Source organism: Elephas maximus, chromosome 18 (assembly GCF_024166365.1).
Source record: "Elephas maximus indicus isolate mEleMax1 chromosome 18, mEleMax1 primary haplotype, whole genome shotgun sequence".
NCBI lineage: Eukaryota > Metazoa > Chordata > Mammalia > Proboscidea > Elephantidae > Elephas > Elephas maximus.
The window spans coordinates 27,145,289-27,156,025 of NC_064836.1; the positions used below are offsets into that span (position 1 = coordinate 27,145,289).

Below are 10,737 nucleotides of genomic sequence, written 5' to 3' on the forward strand. Positions count from 1 at the left end.
ACGCTGGCCCAGACCAGCACGTTCACACACACATCTCTGCTAGTACACAGAACAGAAGGAAGCTGCTCTCTCTCTAAGCCTGACAGGCCTTTTCTCCCACACCCCTGCCTTGCAAACATGCTTAGCATGGAGTTATATTAAGAAGTTTAATTAGCAGAAAAGAAATAAAGCAGGGTTCCCAGCTTGAGCCCAGTCCGTGTCTCCTGCTGGGGCCAGACGTGTCTGAGCCTGTGCTGGTGAGGCTTTGTGCACGAAGGACTGAGGGGAGATCTGGAACAAGAAGAATGCGGGAAATAAGCTTGGCCGCCTCAGGGCCAGAGTGCCCCAGAAGTCCAAGGAAGAATCCTGAAGTTGCCTGCGGCCTCACAGGTCACGTGCACACCCTGAGCCATGGTGATGGCCAGTTGGCTTAAGCCTGGAAACAGGGGTTGGCCTGGCTTCCTGCAAAAGGACCTGAGCTGTGTGGACAGCTGCTCGGAGTATTGTTGAGAAGAACAGGGGGGATGGAAGCAGGGTAGGCAATCGTGGCCCGCTAATGGAAGAAAACTAACGTTTAATGAGCTAAATGAACCAAGAACTAGGAGTCCCTGGGAGGTGCAAACAGCTAACATATTCAGCTGTTAACCAAAAGCTGGAGGTTCAAGTCCACACAGAGGCACCTCGTAACAAAGTCTTGGTGATCTAATCCCCAAAACTCACCCATTGGAAACGCTGTGGAGGACAGTTCTACTCTGACACACAGGGGGTCACCATGAGTCTGGATCGACTCAGTGGCAACTGGTGCTGGTACCAAGTACTAGGTGTTTTGACACCTGCTAGCCTAGGTAAATCCTCTTATAACTCCACCAAACAAGAAAAACCCATTACCATCAAGTCGATTCTGACTCATAGGGACTGTATGGGACAGAGGGTTCCCAAGGCTGAAAAATCTTTATGAAAGCAGACTGCCACATCTTTTTCCTGTGAAAACTCCACCAGGTGGGAATTACTAGGGAACTGAGACTCAGAGAGGTTAAGAAACTTGTATATTATCACACGGCTAGCAAGGGGTTCAAAACTATCAGATCCAAAGCCCATGTGATGCCTCCATTTAGCCTCTGTGCAGAATACACTCTTACTTCTATTAAGGTGAGGAGCGGAGGGCTGCCATCCTGGAGACATGGTATGCTGGCAGCTGCAGCTCTGTGCTGCACTGAAGTTAGAGACCAAGGTCTGAATCCCATCTTGGCCACTTCCTGGCTGTGTGGCCACTGGATACTTATGTGGACAGGTGACCAAGGTGTCACTGAGGGCCTGGAGTCCTGACTTCTTGAACAATTGTATGGGGTGTGGTGAACCCCTCCCTCCATTTATTTCCTACATAGACATAGTTAGACTAACAGTTTGTTGAGGAGCCCTCATGGCGCAGTGGTTGAGCACTCAGCTGCTAACGGAAAGATTCAAACCCATCCAGGAACTCCTGGCAAGAAAGACCTGGAGATCTGCTCCCATAAACATTAAACCAAGAAAAACCCCAAATCCATTGTTGTCGAGTGGATTCCAACCTACACATCCTGGCCACCCTATAGCACGAGTTATAACTGCCCCATAGGGCTTCCAAGGCTGTAATCTTTATGGAAGGCGACTGCCCCAACTTTCTCCCGTGGAGTAGCTGGGGGGGTTCGAACTGCTGGCCTTACGATTAGCAGCCGAGCACTTAACCACTGCACCACCAGGGCTCCTTTTATAATGATTACAGCCTGGAAAACCCTATGGGGTAGTTCTACTAATAGTCGGAATTGACTTGACGGCACCTAACACCACCACCACCACCAGTCTGTTGGAACAGAGGGACCTGGAGCCTCGTGTATAAAATGTGGGTCTTTCTTTAAGTCAGGGTGGGCCACAACAGCAGCAGACACACCAACCGCCCCCAAACCTCAGCGGTGAAACAACCAGGGTTCTTTCTCTCACAGCACATGCGCACAGCAGGCCAGCGAGGGCACCTGCTCTGCACCGGCACAGCCCTCACCGTAGGACCCAAGCTGCAGGGCAGCCCAGCGCGGACCACCGCAGCGCCGGGGCGGAGGGAAGAGCTCCGGACGGTCTCCTCCATCCAGCCTGGAAGGACACACGCCGCTCCCGCCCGCCACGCATGATTCCTCCCAGCCACTAGGGGGCAGGGAAGCGTGATCAACCGCGTGCCTGGAACTGGAGGACCCGCAGCAATGGCTGCCGCAGGGTTGAACCAAACCGTGCCCGTGGGGTTCACGGGGCCACCATGGGCAGCACAGGGAAGCTCAATTCCATTTCCTGCTTCGAATCTGTTTGCATTTATTGGGGGTCTAAATATACCTTTCCATGCAGAAAAGAAATACCTCCTCCGAGGCGCCTGCTAGCCAGAGGCGCACTTAGGAAAATAGCGCCCCTGCAGGGGCCCCGCGGGGTAACAGCCCCCAGGGCAATCTCTACGATGCGCCCCTGTCCCCCCAACTTCAAGATGAAGAGACACTGATGATAGCAGCAACGTTTCAGCAGAAACACCTTCCCCGCTCTTGGCTGGCTGCCGCAGTCAGGTGCCTTTCATATTTGTGGCGCCTCGGAATGTCATTCCACGCCTCGTCTGGCACCCCCTTGGACTTCCGCCTGAGGGCAGGCGCTCCCCTCTGGTGCCCCTCGCTCTGTCTATCGTGCTTGAGGAAGGCCCTCGGGCCTTACAGGGTTAATAGAAACTGCTCAGTGACGCCCCACTCCAGGCCTCAAGTGGCCCCCAGGGCACTGCCGCACCTGCTACACCTGAGACAGCCTCTGCTGCCCACCCTGAGGCCTGCACCTAGCTCTCCATCAGGCCGAGGGAGCCTCTCTAAGGCGGTGGTTCTAATCTTGGCTTCACCTTGGAGCCATCGGGAAGCTTGTAAAAATCATGATGCCCAGACCTCACCCCAGACCACTTCAATCAGAACCTCGGAGCCTGGGGCTCAGACATAGGCAATTTTGTAAAGCTCCAGATGGCTCCTGGATGTGCCAGGTTGGGGATGGCTGTTCCCAGCAGTCGTGAACAAGCTTTAAGCTCCGCGGGGTGGCTTTCTGTTCTCCCAGGCAAGGGCCTAGAAGAAGCCGGAGATGGGAGTTGTGCCTCCACCAAAAGAGGCAAGAAGTGAGGTGAGGAAACCTGGAGATAACCGGGTAATTCCCCTGACAGTTGTGTAATTGACTAATTCCCCGCAGCGAGGGCTGGGAAGAACGTGGGCACTGGCGCCCGGCCCAGAAGGAAGTGGTGTGGCTCTGCCGGGACTGAGGAGGACTTCTCTGTAAGTGCTGCTCTCAGTGCTGAGAAACCAGGAAGCCCTTCCAGAACACAAACAGATCCAGGCATTTTAAAATTCACACGTGTGTGTGTGCATGTGCACACAAAGTCACACACGCAACACAGGCCCCACCACACACTCACTCATAGACACGTGTACATACACAAGTTCACATACACCTTTGCACACTCCCTACAAACATACGGAGTCCCTGGGTGGTGGTGCAATGGTTAATGCATTTGGCTGCTAGCTGAAAGGTTGGAGGTTCAAGTCCATCCAGAGGTGCCTTGGAAGAAAGGCCTGGTGATCTACTTCTCAAAACAATCAGCCATTGAAAACCCTATGGAGCACAGTTCTACTCTGACACACATGGGGTTCCCATGAGTTGGAGTCGAATTAACTGCAGCTAGTTTGGGTTGGGTTGGGTTGGTTAGTCCTCTGGAACCAACATAGGCTGCATGTTTGTTGCAGCCTGTGTAGCTCAGTCTTTCCTCAGCTCCCATATTACATTCCCCACGTCATCTTGAGGGAGGTCAGGAACCCCTAGAAGCTTTATCTCAGCTGTAATGCAAGCTCCTCCCCACTGCCAGCCCATCTCCATTCATGCTGGGATCCGCTCCATTTCCTTCTCCCGGAGGCTGCCATCACACGGTGTCATGGATTGAATTATGTCCCCCAAAAATGTGTGTATCAACTTGGTTAGGCCATGATTTCCAGTATTGTGTGGTTGTCCTCCATTTTGTAATTGTAATTTTATGTCGAGAGTATTAGGGTGGGATTGTACCACCACCCTGACTCGGGTCACCTCCCTGATCCAAGGTAAAGGGAGTTTCCCTGGGATGTGGCCTGCACCTCCTTTTATCTCTCAGGAGAGAAAAGGAAATGGAAGCAAACAGAGTTGGGGACCCCACACCACCAAGAAAGCAGCACCAGGAGCAGAGCACGTCCTTTCAACCTGGGGTCCCTGCGCCTGAGAAGCTCCTCAACCTTGAGAAAGTTGAGGACAAGGACCTTTTTCCAGAGCTGACAGAGAGAGGAAGCTGTCCCCTGGAGCTGACAAACTGAATTTGGACTTGTAACCTACTAAAAAAAAAAAACAAAAAAACCTACTAGACTGTAAGAAAATCAAATTCTCTTTGTTAAAGCCATTTACCTGTGGTATTTCTGTTATGGCAGCACTAGATGACTAAAACACATGGTCTGTCATGGGCCCACATCTAGGGCTTCCCTACACCCTACCGTCCTACCCGCTCATATTGAGACCACTCCCTGACTCTTCTCACCCACAAGATAGTGCCTTCCTTGAGGGTATGAACTCTTTCAAAGATTTACACAGACCAGGACCTGGGAGACACTCAATATTTATCGATGAAATAGAGACAGATTAAAGAGAAACAGAAGAAAGGAGAAAAGGGAGGGAAGGGACGTTTTCCATTTTTGCCACAATGAGGACAATTGATTTCATTTCGACGTTGGTCCCATCTTGACTTTTTTGTTCTCCCCTCCCATCACTTTTCCTTTTCTCCCCAGTGCAGTGCCAGACTCTCGGAGTATCTGCCCTCCCAGCCCGCCTCTCTCAGTGATAGCAGCCATCTACTAAGCTCTGTACCAGCAGATTATGTAAGCTGCCTCATTTGTCCTCACTGTGGTACTCGCACACAGGTATTCACCCCACTGTACAGACAAGGAAACTGAGGCTGATGAGGGTTGAAGCTGAGATTTGACCCCCCTTCTAACATCTGGAAAACCCTCTGCTAATAGGAAAAGTGGGCAGGCAGCTGGCACAAATTTGGTGCATACACAGACACACACCACACACATGTCCTGACCTACCTGGACCCGTCACGACTGTGCCCTTGGTGCGTGGCGCAATGCCTGATGCATAAAAAATATATATATAGTAGGTGCTTAATAAATATTTTTTAATGGGTGAATGAATGTAATCTTCCTCCCCATCTTAATGAACTGAATGGAATGGGGTCAGAAACAACTCATCACTCCTCGAAGACTGCCAACCTCTGTCCCAGACCTACTGCAGAAGTGACATCCAAGTAACAACAGTGTTTAGGGATAGAATTGCCTGTCCTAGTCTCACAGGGGCCAGAAAAGAGTTGTTCTGAACTTGTGTTCCATGATGCTGTGAAATCCGAGTGGAACTATGGGGCTGGCACAGCTGTAAGAAAGCCCTTTATGAGGTCAGCATCCCCCCCTTGCCAACCTCTGCAGATGTAGATGCGCAAGCCTTGAAAAACACTTAGGAGCCATCATGCTCCACTTTGCAAACCCTCTTTTGAGAAACATTATTATCAGGAATCAATTTGATAGCATCAAGAGGAAGCAATGCCTCCAGTATTTGAAGACCCTGAGAACCCTGCAATATGATGGGTTTAAGACTGTATTTTTTGGGGAAACTGATATTCCGGAAAGTCTTGTAACTGGGGAGGATTTTGGTGATAGATATTTCATGCAAAATCCAACTTGGTGTATTGTGCATGCTGGTGGTAGTCAAGGATGGGTGCCCTGGAAATACCGGATGTTCCTTCGAGATGAGTTATGCATCAGGCAGGAAGACAGCCTCTTCTTTGAGTTCTGTGCTGTAGTAAAGAAGGCCTACGGGAAGTGTGCCATCGTGGTCAAAGAGAAAAGACAGTACGGTGAGATGAGGCCCGAGGAAGACAAAGAGCCTGAGGACCAGTCCTGTGCCCCATCAGTCATTAACTTAACAAGCATCGTGTGTTGCCCCGAAGTAGCCAAGTCCTGTGGCCATGAGCTGCTCTCTCTGCCTTTCCCGTACAATTACCTGAACCCTTTAGACTCAGCTTGGTCTTCCCTGAAATGGTTTATCATCAATAACAGAAAACAGTTTTGTTTGCAGTCCATTGACAGCATCTGTTCTTACCAGTGTATACTTTTCAGTGACTTGATTAGCAAAGGGATTGAAAGGATAAGCCCAGGCAAGTGGAAAACAATAACTAACAAAGTGAGAAGATGGGAAAACTACTATCTTGGTAAATTTTCTTAAGGGTGATTCCTCCAACCAATAGTGAGACTCTGCTATGTGTCCAGTCTTTGTCAACTCTGTTGAGCTACAATCCAGACCACTTCAGCCAAAGATACTTCAATGACAACCTCACAGGGATGTTGTGGGGATTAAGAGGTTTTGAAGATGTTAGCAAAGTGCTTTGAGTTTACTGGAGGAATCATTAAAGCTTGTCAGTAAATGAGGGGTCTGGACTCTCCTTAAACCACTTTGAGGGCTATGTCAATGGTAAATTAGGGTTAATCTAGCTCAAATGAGGATGGTGGTGGGGTGGGTTGAAGAGCACATTATGTACCCCCAAAATATGTGTTGAAATCCTAACCCCCATATCTATAAATAATGACCCTTTTTTGAAACAGTGTTTTGTTATGTTAATGGGGTCATACCAGAGTAGGGTGGGTCCCAAACCTAATCATTTCTGAGTTACAAAAAGAGTAGAATAACCTTCAGCCCAGTAATTTGGCCCCTCAGGGAGTTTGGATGTATCTATAGAGCTTTCATGACCTTGCCTTGTGCAGGTTGTGCTGGCTTCCCCAGTATTGTGTACTGTCTTACCCTTCACCAAAGTTACCACTTATCTATTGTCTATTAAGTGTTTTTCCATCCCCACCTCTCCCCCTCCCTGGTAACCATAAAAGATTGTTTCTTTTTGTGTGTAAACCTTTTCGTGAGTTTTTACTACCCTGCAGCCCTCCTTGCTATTTTCATAAGTCAAGTTGTACATTATATGTGTGGGCATGAAAACAAATCAAACTTGCTATCAAGAAAAATGTCAGAGTACCAACCAGTTTCAGCCCACCAAAATCATCCACAGGAGCCAGCTTGCCATTGGTAATAGTCATTGTCCAGACTGTGGCGAAATGAGGCTCTTTCCTTCCCGGGGCTTATAAGCAAGGTGGTGAGGGTAAGAAAGAGGCGTTTGAGAAGGCAGTATCCCATCCAGACCCTCCAAGGTCAGCTGGTGGTCCCAAAGATGAACTTGAAATGATATGATGATTATTGGCTCAAGACCCCTCTTTGGTAGGTGAATAGGCAGAACAAAGGAAGCGGGGGGGATCTGTAGAACCCACTCATTCAATCTTTTCCCATCCTGACTCCAAGAATCCCAATAGGAGGGCATTAGGCTTTGCCATAGCATTGAATCTCGGGGCCCTGAGATAGCCCAGCTGCATGGAGCTGGTAAAATAGCACCACATTCAAGCTTGGGGATGCTGCTAATAATGGGTTGTAAAGATTTTATAAAAAAGGCCTGGCTCCCATTAAACATATCGGAAATCCACTGTCATTTATATATGTTCTGGCAGTAATTTTACAATAGGAGTCATCATTCTGGGGTGTATAAAAATTAACTCAGGAAAATTTCTACCCAACTCCCAACAGACTTAACTATTTAAGGGTTGTGGGGCCAGGCTCTCTATACCCGTGTACAGAAAGCATCATAGTCGTAGGTGGTCTCTGCTGGTCCTCCTGCCATTTCCCTCCTGAGCCCCTCTGTATTACTCAGGAGTACTTTGTCAGATGAAAATAGATGCGGAATGCTTTTCAGCAACAGAGCAGTGGATTTCTGCAGCACTTTTGTTGTTGTTGTTGTTAACAAAGGAATCCTGGTGTGCGTTTTATCTGGGGATGAAATGCATCCAAAACACAGAGCCAAAGCCACAGGGCCTCAGTCATTGTCAATCCCACTTTACAGCCCAGGGGGCTGTACCAGTCACCTGTGGCTGCTGTAACAAATCACCACACACTGGACGGCTTAGAACAGCAGGAATTTAGTCTCACGGTTCTGGAAACCAGAAGTCCGTAATCAGCATCACTGGGCTGAAATCTAGATGTTGGCAGAGCCACACTCCCTCTGGAGGCTCAACGGGAGGACCTGCCCTTGCCTCTCCCAGCTTCTGGTGGCCGCCAGCATTCATTCCTTGGCTTGTGGCCGCATCACTCTAGGATCTGCTGTGGTCATGTTACTTTCTCCTCTTCTGTGTCAAATCTCCCTCAACTTCCCTTTTATAAGGACCCTTGTGATTGTGTTTAGGGCCCACCTGGGAAATCCAGGTTCCTTTCCCCCGTTCAGATTATTAACTTCATCACATTTACAAAGTCCCTTTTGTCATGTAAGGTGACAGTCACAGGTTCCAGGGACTAGGACCTGGATGTCTTTGAGGACCCTTATTCAGCCTGCCACAGGTGCTAGAGAAAGTCTTGTTCTACTGTGGAAATAGCACATTCCCCAGTGGGAATTATTTTGGTGAAACAACTCTCAGGTGTATAATGTATTTGTGTGATCTTTCTTGCTACCTGTCTCGTTTGTTTTAGGATTTAATTTCCTTGGGAGCAGGTGATAGGACTCCAACTCCTTGGTCACTCCAGGGCGCTGGCACTGTGCAGGTCCAAGTATAGGTGGCCTGAGTTTTGGGATATAAGGGGCTTTGTCTCCGTGTCACATCTATCACTCATCTATCAAGAGTCCTGTAGTGACAAGTGCTAAGAGCCATAATGTGTGACAGACATCCGTGCCAGCACTTCACGTGCTTAGCTCACTTAATCCTCACAACAGCCCATGTCGTAGAAACTACATCTCCATTTTACAGATGAGGAAACCGAGGCACAAAGAGGTTACATAGCTTGCTTCTGTGTGGAGGAGCTAAGATGCAGACCCAGAGTTCAGGCTGCATCTCTATAGTCAGCGTCTCATCCAATCCTCATTACAGCCTGGTCAGGTAGATTCTGGCATTTGTCCACAGATGGGGAACCTGAGGCATAGAGAGGCCAGTCGGGCCAGCCAGATACTAAGATCCATGTTCCTAATCACAGTGACAGGCTTGGTCATTGAAGCTCGATGTCTCTTTTTCACTCCCATAATTCACACGGTCTAAGGCCCGTGTCCAACATCCAACCAGACATCAGCTGGCAAAAAGGCCATCTGCAACCGGATGCCACAACTGAAGTGTCTTTCAGTACAAAACTGAGTCAGAGGAAGAATATGCTTCAAAGACATTATTTTACAGTGAAAAACAATTTAACATTTTTTAGGTTATTAAACAAGATAAACCAACAAGAGCTACTTTTGTTAGAAAATCAAAACTATTAAAGGGGATTTGGGGGCCTATCCCTTTGAGGCCTGGCTTAGTTATTAGAAAAGTCAGTAGGGGAATGAGGGCTCAAAAGGGCCACCTTTAATTGGCTATTTAGTTACATAAGATTGTATTCATAATGAAGTAGAGAGTAACAGAAAGTGCACTGGGCTCTGGGAATGGGTTGGGCCTATCTGGAATTTTAATTTTCCAGCTTATTAGCTATGAGACTTTGGGTAAGTTACTTCCCTGAGGCTCAATTAACTCATTAGTAAAATAGGGCTGAGGGCTTTAAAGGCCTTGTATGGCCCCTACACCCTGTCTGGCATCTAGTAAGTGTCCAATAAACTGAAGCTCATAGACCAGGCTCGGACGACACAAATGTGTCCACAATTAGACCTAATACTGCTCACTTGTTTCCTTTTCACCCTTGGAGGGAAATGTTTTTCTTTTTATCACTGGGATATAATAAGAGTAGACACAGCTTAAGATACTTTGATCAAAGGAGACTTTGTTCTCTGGCATTTCTTTTAAGACCATCTGCAATAAGTTAGGGAAGAATTAACGATGGTAAGAGGCTTCTTCTGGTGGGGGTGGGACACGGTGGATGGTGAGAACAGCCCAGGATCTCTTTGGGAACAGCCACATTTTGCAAGCCGTATGAAATAAATTGTGGGTGACAGTACACAGCAACACAGGGTTGAGCTACACTTCTGTAGGCAAGCCCCCTGGAAGGCAGCTCATGACGGTGGTGGCACAGTTCTTCTGCTGCACGGCTGTGCTGAGGGAGCAACACCCCACATCCCTGGCCCTCACCATCACCAGCAGCCACATCCCCACGCTTCTGTAGACCAGGGGACTCCTGAGGGGTGGTGCATTAGGAAATGGTGCCGCCCCTAGACTGTTCCACAGGGAAGCAAATAAATGGAGCCAGATGCCTGCTGGTTCTGGCCTCATGTACTGAGGAGGGTCCTGGCCCATTTGGTTTGGGTGGATGTGTGTTGGGCGAAGAGTGGGGAGAACAGTGAGGGATGTGGAGATAAGACCCCGCCTGGCCCACTGAGGGCTGGGTTGCCCACCTAGGTGACAAACACTCCTTCCATTTGTGATTTTTACCATAATCAATCTATTTTTACATACTTGACCTCATCAGTTGAGACAGCCGCCTTGCACGGTCATTAAGCTTATTTTGTAAATGAAGACAAGGCCGGGGCAGTAACTGCTCACTCCGTGTGTGCACAACTGTATGGACAGCAGTGTCAGGCCCAGAATCCAAGTCTTCCCATCACAAAGCCTCTCACACAGCTCTCGCTGGCTCCCTGTGCCAGAGGGGATTAGG

The 10,737-nt window shown here is 48.7% G+C and overlaps 1 protein-coding gene across 1 annotated transcript; it reads left to right on the forward strand.

Annotated features, from left to right (window-relative positions):
- The first annotated feature begins 5,553 nt into the window (after positions 1–5,553).
- On the forward strand, positions 5,554–6,309 carry C18H21orf140 (chromosome 18 C21orf140 homolog). Its single transcript, XM_049858188.1, has one exon. The coding sequence runs from the start codon at positions 5,554–5,556 to the stop codon at positions 6,307–6,309; it is 756 nt and encodes a 251-aa protein (XP_049714145.1).
- The last annotated feature ends 4,428 nt before the right edge of the window (positions 6,310–10,737 follow it).

Coding starts and splice junctions, on each gene's coding strand:
- C18H21orf140 (XM_049858188.1), top strand. CDS start 5,554: ATGCTCCACTTTGCAAACCCTCTTTTGAGAAACATTATTATCAGGAAT.